The sequence below is a fragment of the Gavialis gangeticus genome, unplaced genomic scaffold (genome assembly GCF_001723915.1).
Source record: "Gavialis gangeticus isolate Ggan-Ray unplaced genomic scaffold, GavGan_comp1, whole genome shotgun sequence".
Lineage (NCBI taxonomy): Eukaryota > Metazoa > Chordata > Crocodylia > Gavialidae > Gavialis > Gavialis gangeticus.
The window spans coordinates 11,221,990-11,232,375 of record NW_017729018.1 but is presented as its reverse complement, the minus strand read 5'-3'; the positions used below and the strand labels follow the sequence as shown (position 1 = coordinate 11,232,375).

Here is a 10,386-nt window from a genome sequence, read left to right as displayed (position 1 = left end):
ACACTTCTTTGCTTTTCTCTTTCTGCAGAGCTAGTCTTCCCGCAGGGAGCAAATGTATTTTATGAGATGGACAGCCAGTCCACTGCAGTCCTCAGCTTAAGACAAAAGCCACGTCCCCTTGTTGGCCCACGGCTGGATAAACCCACGAAAAGGAGGCGGCGCCTACCTAGGCTCTCTAGAGGCAGCAGGGTCAGCCCCAGCTGAACAATGTCTAAGCAGGAGCTGACGTAAAGAACATTTGCAGGCTGGGGGACACTGGGAAGCTGTGGGGGTTGGGATTCCGCCTCCCCACGGCAACCGCCCGTGTGTGGTTCCGGGAGGGGACGAAGGGCTGAGGACCCCGACTCGGGACGCGGCGGTGGGAGAAACGACGGGGAAGAGAGTAAGGGGAAGGAGGCAGAGAGGGGATGGGGGTGTCTAGGGGAAGCTGGGGGTGTCAGGGGGCCTGGGATCAGGTTGATCAGAGCAAGGGGTGGGGGGGAACCCCAGGCAGAGTGGCATGGGGGAAACCTCCCAGCTTTTGGGGTGAACCTCAGCCCTGCTGAAGGCACTGGAGGGCTGCCACTTGCTCCCCGTGCTCCTCCAGGCCAGGGCCCTCCAGTGAGGCTGGGGCTCCAAGCCCCTCCAGCTGGAGAAGCCTGAAAGGGACCCCGTTGCATGGTCGCAACAAGCCCATCCCGGCTGTCACTGGAGTTTTAATCCAGTGCACTTCGGCCCTTACATCTGCCTTAGGCGGACAGGGGAACTGGCTGGGAATGAGCGTGGCCTGCTACTAGGATGAATAACGCAGCCGAAACCGTGTGGTCTTCCAGGAATGAGCCCTATTGACTGCGGAGAGAGGGGTGCTCAGTGAAGGATGGCGCACGCGGTCATTAATAAATCTGATGAATGTTATCATAAGCAGGGATTTTAAATCAATAACCACTGTGAATATTGCAGTGGCACTGCGAATATTAATCAGAGATGGGGGAAGGAATGCTTTAGAGACAGGACAAATGCGTATGACAACAGAGAAGCAGCTATTCTATTAATTGTATCACATTATATTAATTATGGTATGGCATAGTGTGGGGTGACATGATGTGACATATCATGACGTGACATTATGACACGATACGATACAATATGGGCAGGCAATATGGTTGAATTGAGTTTACACACAGACATATGGAAGTTGCTTTTAATTCAGATTATTACTATTTTGAATACAGTTTGGGATGTGGCTTACTATCCCATATTTTATTCCGGAATTGATACAATAGGATAGGATCAACATCTACAATACCTATAGGATATATCCCATATTATACCCTTTCAGACCTAATATCTTCCGTGTATTCAGCAGAGTGGGTCCCCATCCTTGAATTTCCCAGGTCCTCCTGCAACACAAAGTATTATTAACAGTTCGTGGTGGGGTGATGGTCTCAGTGAAACATCCCTGAAGCCAGCAGTGTTTCATTATCAACCAAGCAAAAATCTAAAACTCTTGGTTCAGAGGTAATACCTTTTATTCGACCAACTGAGAAATTGCAATATATATATATATAGACACACACACACACATACATGCACAATCTTGTTTGCAAGCTTTTGGGCTCACACGGCCTTCATCAGGCTCAGGGAAAGTTCAAGATGGTAAAAAGTCCCCGTAAGTAGGAAACGAACCTCATAAAAGGTGTCATCTCTGAACAAGAGTTCTGGATTTTTGCATTTCTTTTTGTCTCAGACCAACACGGCTACCAAACACATCCTCATTATCAACCAGGCATAAGAAAGATGGGCGATCCTATAGGGAACAATAACAGCCTCTGGCCCAAGCAAGATGCAGGTCACCACCCAAAGCCAAGGTATTGCTCAGGAATGTGGACTGTGAGGAAGATGGGCTTGGCTGGGTATCGGTTTTAGCACCTGGGTGTGTGCATATGTGCACATGTGAGACAGAAAGCGAGAGCCCAGTCATGGATCTGTGCTAGGTGCTGTACGTACAGACAATAAAATGATATGTTTTGCCCTGGCTTCCCCTTGAAACTCCCCAGCCCTCCATGTCCATTGTCACCAAGGGGCTCTCAGACGTTCTCTGCTACCGTCCTCTTAGGAAACCAGCTCCTGGACATGTCCCCGTTGCCAGGAAGGGAGCTGGGTTCTGGAGTGCGTCCTGAGAAGTCAACTGCTACGGTAACGCACGTCCGGGCATGGGACAGCACCAAGGAGAGTCGCCTCAGTTATCTTGCCCGACCGAAAATCAATCACCAGATCAACTACAACAAGTGAGTGAGTGCTGCAGAGATGGGGAGCAGGTGGCATCCCCAAGTCATTCTGCTGCCCCGTGCCTCAGTTTCCACACCTGCATAGTGGGGGTGACTGTGCTGACTCGCCTTGACGAAGGGTTCAGTCCCATTCACGCAGAAATCGGCATTAACTTCCACGGGTGCTGAGTTAGACGCTGCTGCAGCCGGGGTCTTCAGTGGGAGGGTGATCGCGGCCTGAAGCTTGGGTGGAGGAGGTCAGAGGAGAAGGGAGATGAGGTCCCGCGTTTGCTTTACTAAGTAATGGACTGAGTGCGGGGTTGTCATTACAGGGTTTCAGTCTACTGGACGGATAAAGTGCCCTCAAAGGCCGGCAGATTCACCGTCCCTGGTAAGAGGCCTGAAGAGGCCAAGGTCACCATATGGGATTAAATTAACCAGTGATTCCATATTGATTGAAAGATTAATACCAGCAGGACCGGCGGTCCAGCGGACCTGTGACCAGTATCACCCTGGGGCATTCGTGCAAAGTGCAGCCCTGGCACCCGGCGGGCATCCGGGGAGTCTAAGGCTGCCATGTAAGACGACTGTTTGAGGCAGGGACCATTTTATGACCCCCATATGTCCGCGTGCCCTGCCGATCTCCTTCATCTCCCCAGCTGTACTTGGATCCATAGTGCAGATACTGTGGCGCTGCGCTTGTTATGAAAACGCCCGAGCAGCTCGAGACGCTGTCCAGGGCATCTGTCATCAGGCCACTGGCTTTTCAGTTCAGGGCCGGTCAAAAGTCCCTTTTAGCGGCACCAGAGGGTCAGCTGGGCCAGTTTTCAAGTGCTCGACACCACACAATCGGGGCCAGACTGACAAAAGCAGCACAGGCGTAAACCTTCATGTTGCTGCCAGGAATTTCTCCTTCCCTCTTACTCCAAACCGCGGCTAGCTCAATCTGTTGCAGTAGACAGTAAACACGTGTCTTTTATACCACTAGTTTTGTGGATCACACTTGGTTTTTTTGTTTCAGTCTTGACTGCCAGGCAAGAACAACTTTCTCAGCCCAAAAGGATCTGCCCCGGGTTTGAAGAAAACAGGTGTGGAGAAAGGGACTTGGTTGATATTTGTGTCGTACATCAATGCAGCCGCAGGGTTTTTTAAATTCTGCTTTAGGAACAGTTTCACCTAAATTAAAAGTTCTCAGGCTGGTTAGCTACCCAGATCCTACCAATCCTTATCTGTGGGCATGTCTACACGCGCTTTTACGTGCGACTAAACTTAATGCGCATTAGCCTCAGGCGATTTAGACACACCCAGTGAGTGTCTGGGAAACTGCTGCTGTAACAGGCTAGAGAAGTATGGAAACTGGTACATAGCAAGGTATGTTGGTGAATCCTATAGGTGAATTTTAGTACAAGTGTTTGTCTGAAAATTGAGACTAGTAGGAAGTGTTATCTGCAAGTTTCCTGCTTTAGAAAAGTCTGATGAGTGTCACATGAACAACCACGTGATGGGAGTATGGAAAGCCCCTCGCAAACAGCAAGCGAACAATCAAGAGCGGGGAAAGGAAGCTTTGAAAGCATTTAGCAAAACCCTTGCATTAATTGAAGTGAATGGTGGGAGCTCTTGCCCCGTTTGAATCGCAGACTGTTCCCTTAACGCTTAAGCAGATGTGCAATTGTGGCATACGGTTATGTCCCCTTCCCTGCTGTGCTCCAGAAGCAGCTTCGTGCCAGTGTTCGAGGGCACCGATGCTCACCTCTCAATTGTGCATCGCTTGCTTAGATGGTTTGGGGAAGGTGCTCTGGAAACGTGGAAGGTGGCTGACTGAATCGCTCTTCCCCTGTTCTGCCAGAAACCTGCTCTCCCCCGAATGGCCGGTGGGTGCTGCCTCCAGACATGCTATGGCTTCTCCTCGGGTGAAGGAGCTGGCACGTCCAAAAGAGGTCAGCCGGGCCTGGGAAGCAGAGCGCTCCGTCTACACCGTCGTAAGTAGATCCGCAGGGACAGGGAGTCCATCACTTGTCTGTCTGTCTGTCCGCCTGTCGGGGAGCCCATCATCTGTCCATCTGTGGGGTTCTTCACAGAGGGAGTATTTGGGACCATGCATGTTGGGTTTCTGCATCAGCCATAATGTTTTGAACCCCCAGCCCCTTACCATACCCATGCATTCACTTTTCACCTGGTGGCAAGCTCATTTTACAACAGCAGCTCAGGGGCATGAGACTGGAGCCTTGCAGTGGCAGGGGCTGGATGAGCATCGTGTAAAAGATGAGCCTGAGAAGCTTGCAGAAGAAACCAGGGCACAGCATGAAGCTGCTGGCCTAAGTCACCCCCTGCCCACTGACTCCTACTCTTACATCCGTGGCCACAAGGCTCTGCCAGTCCCTTTTTGGCATGGAAGCATTTGACCCTGCTTTGCATTAACCTGAATGACTGTGCAATGAGCAGGCCAATGGGAAAATCAGGCCCTTTGTATCCTGAAAGACAAAATCGGGCCGCGCAGCACACGGGCAGCCTGCAGTGACGGCTGGTTGAGAGTCGGTATTCTTCCTCCGGGGCTTGACACATGCACGGCGCTTTGAGGATCTCCAGTTAAACATATCCTCTAATGCACAAGTCTTGGAGCAAGTCTCTTTGATTCTGTCCCCCACTGAGACTCGGATATGGGGGTGGGCAGGCAAGGAGGCCCATAAATATGGCATCCTATTTATGAATCATGAAGTTGCATGCACGGATGTCTGTTCAATTAATGGGATGCCTGCTGTTGTTTCCCTCTGGTTACTGTAAACTCGGAAGCTTGCAGCTCCTGTTTTACGTTTTCTTCTCTCCTATCGGCGCTGCAGAGCTCAGCTCCAAAGCGGCGTCTGGTTTTTGAGGGAAGTTGCTGCGTCCTCAGACCCCCCTTCAGCCCATTTCCAGCTGGGTTGAGCTCCTTGGCCGCAGGGAAGCCATTGGCTTGGCACAGACCCTGCCAGTTGCTCTATTCCCTGGATCTGCTCACGTGCCCATGCGGCCGCTGCGTTTGTGTAAGCCTCTTTCCTGGTTGAAGGTACCCCATGGGCCCAAGGTTACGTCCCAGGTCTTTTGATGCTTGCGGAGACTCTTGCATCGCACAAACGATAGGGACATGGGTTGGGGGAGTGTGAGATGCTGCCGGACCCGGAGCTGGGTGTGAAGGCCCAAAGGGTGCATGTTGCTGAAGCCTGAGCTCATGCAAAGGTGTAGTGTTAAACTAAAGGTGTACAAATGGAGCTGGGAGGCAGAGAAAACTGACCCAATCCTTTGATTTCAGGTGAGTGAAGGTGCCAGGAAAGCGGCTCCTCGAGAACGAACCATCCACCTAGCGAAGCCGAAAAGACGGGACTTCTCAGCCTGCCTGAACGCCACTTCCATCCCTCCTCCAAAAAAGCATTTTACCAGAACCAAATCCTTAGCTAGTAAGAGCGCCTCTTCCTCACCCTATTAGCAGGAACATGCCTTCCCCCTCCAGGCCATTCCCTCTGCTTCCCATCCCTAGGGACCACACAGCAAAATCAATCCATCAGTGTCTTTCAGAGACAAAGAAATATCTGAGCCTTGTAAGACCAGCTTCCCAAACAGAGCTCATTGTGGATGTGTAGCTTTTCTCATTATCCGTCATCTCCTTCCTATCCCGCCTTCTGGTCCCAGAAGTCCTGCCTCCAGCAAGTGGTTCTCAAATGTCTTATCTGCAGTCTAGGTTGCATTAGTGTTTGTAGGCCTTATGAGCTACCCAAGTACTGAGTATTATTCTTCTTTTGAGAAGGGGCATTGTCTACCGGGGAGAACACAGAAATGGTGGTGGTGGGGTCGGAAGACCTGAATACTAGAAGCAAATTCTAGAGTCAAATCCTAGCAAGATGTTTCACCTTCCACGTGCTTGTTTCTCCCAAATACCCATCTCTCCAGGGCACTGTGAAGTGTAACGATTGAGAGCTTTGAGATCCTAACTGAAAATATATTCCCATGGAAGAAAGCAACCCTTGGGACCCTTTCACAATACTGAATCCCAGAGTCTTTTTAACAAGCCGTTTCTTTCTATACCCCGTGATTTGTTCCTTGTAGAGCCGAAAATGGAACATCCAAGCTACCGCCACGAAAAGCTAGTCCCATGGCCTGTGTCTGCAGGAGCCAAGAAAGCCATGGCATCTGCAAGGGTCTCTAAGCTTGCCCACCCAAGGGTCCGAAAACACATCTTCGAGGGCTACGACCCTTACAAGGTGTCCAGCGCTGCCCAGCACGCACAAGCCAGTCCCCGTCTTTTGGAGCTTAGTACCCCTCGGAGGTTGAGAACGAAGCATCTCTAAATCATCACGTGCTGTTCACTGCAAATGCCACTGTGTGCACATTAAATGTTCTTTAATGTAGATCTGTGACCCGTGGCTGGGTCGTCCGCATGGAACCCATTAGTGTGACTGGGGTCTGGTTGAAGGATAGAAGCGAGGGTAGACGAGGATCCTGATGGCAGAGACAGGCAGACTGGGCCAGTCTGTTGAAAAGCTTCCCGTCCTCTCCTGTGAGCAGAGACATTTTAAGAGACAGGCCAACGATTGCCATTGCTGTCATTAAAACTGTCAGGAGCGTTGCTTTGGAGTCAGCAAAACATGCATATCTCTGAGCAGCCGTATGCTGGGGTAGAATCAGACAAATGCTTCAGCCAAGTATGAACAGGAATAATCATTATGAATTTGCTCTAGTTGTAGCTACCCCTCACGCCCTTGCTGGTAAATTTGAGTTTGCGGGGACGAGGAGAAGAGATGTCAATGGGTGAACATGGTCTTATACACGTGCTTGCAGTCCGGCCTGGTGCACGGCCCGCTCACGTGCTCTTTGCGCGCGTCTGGGTCGGTCGGTCATGGGACAAAAGCGAAGGTCTGCGGACAAATGATTGAATAAGTTGGCATGAACCATTTGTCAAGTCATTTGGAATAGCAAACAAATTAGCCAGTCCATCCACAGGTACATCGCTAACAGGAAAAGGGGCTAAATTTAAAGGGTGGACTTGTTTTTCCAGCCGTATTCCTGATCCAAATGCCAGACCCCTTCCGCTTTTGCTGTGCTAAAAGCCCAGGCACATAACGTGGCCAGGAGGGAGAGACAGTAGTAGTTCTTGCAGAAATATGTCTGAAAGCAAGAGATGGCTGGGGTTCCTCTTGTATCGAATAAACACCGTCTGTGATCTGTCGAAGTCGTTCGAGTAGGACTAGATGGATCTGCTGTGCCACGGGATGCAGGTCTGCTGAAGCGGGCGGGTTTCTTGCTCAAGGGCAGTTGCCATCACTTCAGAAACACTTGATAGCACTTTGCTTCCTAAGCTCAAATGCATAAGTGAAAACGAAGGCGAAGCAAATTGCTGGGCCGCGGGGTAGGAAATCTTGCCATAATGACTGAATGCTAATAAAGCGCATCTCAACGGCTGAATCTTTATTGTTAGTGGCAAACCTGGACCTACCCTCTGGAGAAATTAAGCTGTACAGAACCGCTTCACTAGCCATCATCAAATAGAGAGGTCTGGTAGGAAATACAGCTCCGAGTCCAAATACGGCTCCACTGCTGCTCCCCAGCAGTGCGGGCTCCTCATTAACGCGCCCTGTACGAGGAGAAACAATTGGCTCTCTGACTGCGATGGTGAGTCACAGAGGGATACGAGGGTCCCCTTGCAGGGACCATTGGTTATGAAAAGCCTTGGAGACAGGTGGGATTAAACAAGAGCTGACTGCAAGGAGGGTTTTGCCATAGAAAATCCACGTAACAGCTTCTATAACCACATCCTCTGCAGGTTACTGGCATGGCCACCACAAGAAGCCATCATCAGCCAGCACGTCCCCAGAACGACACGACAGCTGCTCAGTAGCTTCTGTACTCATTTTCTGGTGGAGTCAAACACAGCCTTTTCCCCAGACCTTTAAAAAAACTGGATTCAGGCTTCTCAGTGACGATGCCTTTGACAGCGCTACTACTTGCCTCCATGAGAAAGTTGCATCTCTATGTCATTAAATCAGTTTAGAAACCAATTGAGTTAAATCAGGGCAGCCTGTTTGCATGGCAACCCCTTCAATCTGTTCAAGAGGGGGTTATATTGATTGGGCTGAAACTGGGAAGGTATCGGATCGAAGCTGCCTCTTCACCTAGAATAAGTGGCCATCAGAAGAGGGTTGGAGCAGTTTAACTAAACTGCTTTGCAAATTAGCTTAGCTAAACAGGAGCACTTTCTTGTGCAGACAAGACCGTCACTTGTAAGAGTCAAAACGGAGTTTGAGCAGAGACGGTGACACCTTCTCACCCTCGGTTCATCTGTACCATGTCTGCAAAATGCTAAATCCCTCATTCACCGCGTCAGGGCCATTTTACATTCATAGGTGTACTCAAAAATTGCAGACAGGCAGCCCTTTTTTGTCTCTGGGTCTATGAACAGGGACATATTAAGAGTGCTGCAATAGCTAAAAAATAATATTTCTCATGCCCATTACCCAATACCTTACTATCTATCCCCTTAATAGTCTCGCTGACTCTGTGAGATGGGCGGATTTGTTCCAGAGTTCGAATAAAAACGTTAGCCCAAATGTTACTCAGCTCCACAGGCCAAAATGGATGGAGTTGCACAGGAGATGAATTTGGAGCCTTAAAGGGTGACTAGAGCTCCCAGAACGATCCAGATTTTCAAACCCAGCGCCAGATTCAGCTCCTAATGGGGGGTTTCCCTGTGGCCTTCCACTAGCTGCCACAGAAAGGCCGATTCCACAGGACAGAAATCACCAGACTTCCCTTACGACATGAAAAAAAGACAAGTGAAAAATCCCAACCCGTTGTGAAACGGGTGGGATTTTCAGAGGCCTCCAACCCGGCACACGCTCCGACAACTCAAACGACTTCTCCTAAGCGTGGCACTGTGCCTTGACGTACTGAGAGCTCCCAGTTTCTCTTTGCAATCCCTGAAGGGGCATTTTGCAAGAGTAGGTCTCCAATTCAGATGATTTTGTTCAGGCCTTTCCAGGCAGAACTGATTTGCACCAGCTGAGCGTCGCTCTTGCAATCTCACTGCAGCTGGGGTGGGAGAGGCACCATACCTCTCATTTTGTAAGAACCTGCCGCTCTACTACAGACCCTCGAATGGCGTGGACTGGGCCCAGGTTCCCGTCAGCTATCTAGGTGGCTCTCCTCGACCCCAAAGCCTCAGCCCTTTCAAGCTGTCCCTTCACACCTACACGATGCCCCTTCCCTACTGCACGGATGCACCTCCTTCGACTTGTCGTTCGTGGAGTCGGGCTCAGAGATTCATAAATTTCAAGGGACCAGAAGCGCCGGGGTCGAATTCCCGTTTGAACCCAGGCTGCTGCATTCCCCCCCGGCCACTCCTGTGCCGAGCTTATCCACCTGAGGCAGGAGGCCGGGTACAGATGCACCTTACAGACTAAATCAGAGGTGCCTAAGTCAGCGCGGGGTGTCCAAAGCTGATCCGTCTCTGATGTAGTTGGTCTGTAAGGTGCGTCTCTGCCTTGCCGTCGTGCTGGCAGGGCTAACGACCCCTCCGCGCTCATGAACTCGAGCGTGCTCGACCGGACCCCAGGCGACGGGTCATTCCCTGCCCCCGGACCGGCAAACTGTCCCTTCAACCTGCCCCCCGCCCCCTCCCTCCCAGACACACACAAACACACACATTCATCCAGAGCCACCCAGGCATCCTTGTACCCAGCACACTGAGACATCATGTTATGTGCACTGGGTCTGGGGACACTTGTGCAGCCCAGTCATATTTGCAGCCCCAGATGTGGTGCATGGCCTTGGACTTGCCCACCAGAAAGCCTGAGCAGCACTAGAACCATTGAATTCAAGATGCATCAGCTTTCATGCACAAGTTCTCACCTCATCAGATGCTATGAAAGGACATGCAGAAAGCAGGCTGTCCAAGGCAGAGGGTATTTTTTAATATAAAAGAGAGATAATGGAGGAAGGGGAGAGGAAGGGAAGGGATGGCAGTGCTGAGAGGGGAACACACGGTAACAAAGTTACTGTAGCTCTATACCCCTATCCCTGGGAAAATACTGGAAAAAATCATCAAAGAGCGTATTTGTGAAAGCCCAGCAGGAGAAACGACGCTGAAAGGAAACAAGCACGGGTTCGTCGTAGG

The 10,386-nt window shown here is 50.7% G+C and overlaps 1 protein-coding gene across 2 annotated transcripts; it reads left to right on the top strand.

The window, feature by feature from the left end:
* The first annotated feature begins 1,611 nt into the window (after window positions 1-1,611).
* Window positions 1,612-7,105, top strand: THEG (theg spermatid protein). 2 transcript variants are annotated; one of them, XM_019513496.1, is made up of 6 exons: window positions 1,612-2,267; window positions 2,579-2,637; window positions 3,268-3,334; window positions 4,093-4,225; window positions 5,533-5,677; window positions 6,324-7,105. In XM_019513496.1, the coding sequence occupies exons 1-6, from the start codon at window positions 2,002-2,004 to the stop codon at window positions 6,563-6,565; spliced, it is 912 nt and encodes a 303-aa protein (XP_019369041.1). In that variant the 5' UTR covers window positions 1,612-2,001; the 3' UTR covers window positions 6,566-7,105. The 2 variants fall into 2 exon arrangements, with proteins under 2 accessions (XP_019369041.1, XP_019369040.1); XM_019513495.1 differs by having other exon boundaries at window positions 4,093-6,413.
* The last annotated feature ends 3,281 nt before the right edge of the window (window positions 7,106-10,386 follow it).

Excerpts from the sequence above, each read along its gene's own strand:
- THEG (XM_019513495.1), top strand. The coding sequence starts at position 2,002 with ATGTTTTGCCCTGGCTTCCCCTTGAAACTCCCCAGCCCTCCATGTCCA. Across the intron at positions 2,268-2,578 it reads CACCAGATCAACTACAACAA|GGTTTCAGTCTACTGGACGG; the intron begins GTGAGTGAGTGC and ends TTGTCATTACAG. Across the intron at positions 2,638-3,267 it reads CGGCAGATTCACCGTCCCTG|TCTTGACTGCCAGGCAAGAA; the intron begins GTAAGAGGCCTG and ends TTTTTGTTTCAG.